Consider the following 2,500-nt stretch of genomic DNA (forward strand, 5'->3'; position numbering starts at 1 on the left):
GAATGCAGCTTTAACACAGGAAGAACCAGAGGTTGTCTCCTTTTAGAGGAACAAATACCACAAAAGGCTTTTAGTTTTTGAGATCAGGTAGAACAGAGGGTGTCTCCTCCTAAAGAGAGTTACATCATTTATAGAAGCTGAATGATTGACAGCGCTTCATTCAACTATGACAAAGTTTGTACTTTTAAACGGACAGCAGGTAACTTTAAACTCTTGATTGACAAAATGAGAACACACGTCTCACCTGGGTCTTCAATCATTTATTAATATCACACGGTGATGAATTACAGGGACGGGTTTTTAATCCCTAATGAAGCACATTATTCAAATGAATTCCTAAAATAAAGACTTTATAAAGCGGTTAATCCTCACTGATTAGTGGAATGAGTCATTTCATATGTTTAGACGTTAACTGCGTGTTACGATGTAAACCATGAAAACATTAACAATTATATATTTAGGGTCATAGTTTCTTTCAGAATTTGAAAAATGGATCTTTAGTTGTGTCTTTTAATTTATTCAGGATGAAAGACTTAAAACATCCTTAAACTTCCCGTCCAATCATCTTCTTAATATTCCTGAATGTGCACAACCATCAATCTATTTTAATGACCAGCAGCTCTACTTTATCACTGAAACCATTCAGATTAAGAAGCTTACAAACTGTTCAGTTTCTTAATCAAACTCACATTTAAATCATATTCAGTATTTTAGTTTCTGTAAATGTTCTTGTCCTCATACGTCCATTAAAGGTCACGTGTTTCTTGGACAGAGCTGATTGGTTCCTGTGGCTCAGGGGGGCGGGACTCCTGGAGGACTCTCTCCTCCAATCGGGCGTAGCGCTGGAGCATCTGTCCATACACCTGGAACACACACACACACACACACACACACACACACACAGACACACACACACACACACACACACACACACACACACACACACACACACACACACACACACACACACACACACACACCATTCTGCTCATTATGTTGATAAACGGTTCGGTTTTAATGAATTGTTTGTTGTTTCGTACAGATTTTCTTGTTGTGTTTTGTTTGTCAGCTGGTTGTAAATTAATTCCTCTGTAAGAGACAATAAAAGAACAGAACAACAGGACAACAACAGAACAACAGGACAACAGAACAACAACAGGACAACAACAGGACAACAGAACAACAACAGGACAACAACAGAACAACAGGACAACAAAACAACAACAGGACAACATAAACAACAACAGGACAACAACAGAACAACAACAGGACAACAACAGAACAACAACAGGACAACAGAACAACAACAGACAACAACAGGACAACAACAGAACAACAACAGGACAACAACAGGACAACAATAGAACAACAGGACAAACAACAGGACAACAACAGGACAACAACAGGACAACAATAGAACAACAGGAGAACAACAACAGAACAACAACAACAGGACAACAACAGAACAACAACAACAGGACAACAGAACAACAGGACAATAGAACAACAGGACAATAGAACAATAGAACAGAACAACTGGACAACAGGACTCCGTCACATTGTCCTCTTCACTCAGAGATCTTCATCAACAAGGTGTGAGTCAGAGGATGAAGAGGACAGTGAAGACACTCCTCGTTTACAAAAGCTAAGCTCCTGTTTCATATTTAATATGCAGAAAGTATAGAGAGAATATTCATTCCAATCAGTGCTGCACCTTCAGTGTGTGTGTGTGTGTGTGTGTGTGTGTGTGTGTGTAAGAGAACAAGCTCATTATTTATTCATGAGCTGTGCTGTTTAATTATGGAGGAAGAACATGAGAGAACATCACTTCAGTAAACATACGACTTCATTAGAATAACATGGAACCCTGGTGTGTGTGTGTGTGTGTGTGTGTGTGTGTGTAGGTGTGTGTGTGTGTGTGTGTGTGTGTGTAGGTGTGTGTGTGTGTGTGTGTGGTGTGTGTGTGTGTGTGTGTGTGTGTGTGTGTGTGTGTGGGGGGGGGTGGTTTGTTTGAGGGATGAAAGAAACTGTAAAATACATTTTAATGTTCTGTAATATTCAGAGTGAAATCATGGTTTTGTAAATAAAGAACTCTGTTTTTACGAGACTGTAATTAATAGAAGAGAAGAAGAAAACCAGCGGTGGAAAGTAACTAAGTACAATTACATAAGAACTGTACTAAAGTACAAACTACAGGTACTTGTACTTTACTTAAATACATTCTACTTTAGAAGATCGTTCTTCTTTTAGTGAAAATAAACCGTCAGTTCCTAAATATAAGAGAGCGGCACTAAAACAAGGCTGCACTACTTTGTCTTTGTTATTCTTATGTGATTTGTGCCATTTGCATATTTAGTTTTGATGGTTGGGATGAATCAGCGTTAAACTGCAGACGGAGGAGTTCAGCAGGTGAAGAGGAGCAGACGGGTCGAGCTGTCAAACATTTTAAAGTAATGAGAGCCGACCGTCTCCGAGCCTCGGGCTGAGGAGTGATTGACAC

General features: G+C 39.3%; 1 protein-coding gene across 1 annotated transcript in view; it reads right to left on the reverse strand.

The window, feature by feature from the left end:
* Positions 1-247: 247 nt before the first annotated feature.
* xylb (xylulokinase homolog (H. influenzae)) overlaps positions 248-2,500 on the reverse strand; it is a 15,935-nt gene continuing 13,682 nt past the window's right edge. The window contains exon 19 of the mRNA XM_054622932.1: positions 248-863. Within this exon, the coding sequence (XP_054478907.1) occupies positions 747-863 (117 nt within the window). The 3' untranslated portion in view covers positions 248-746. The remainder of the gene's footprint in view (positions 864-2,500) is intronic.

Source organism: Anoplopoma fimbria, chromosome 21, assembly GCF_027596085.1.
Source record: "Anoplopoma fimbria isolate UVic2021 breed Golden Eagle Sablefish chromosome 21, Afim_UVic_2022, whole genome shotgun sequence".
NCBI lineage: Eukaryota > Metazoa > Chordata > Actinopteri > Perciformes > Anoplopomatidae > Anoplopoma > Anoplopoma fimbria.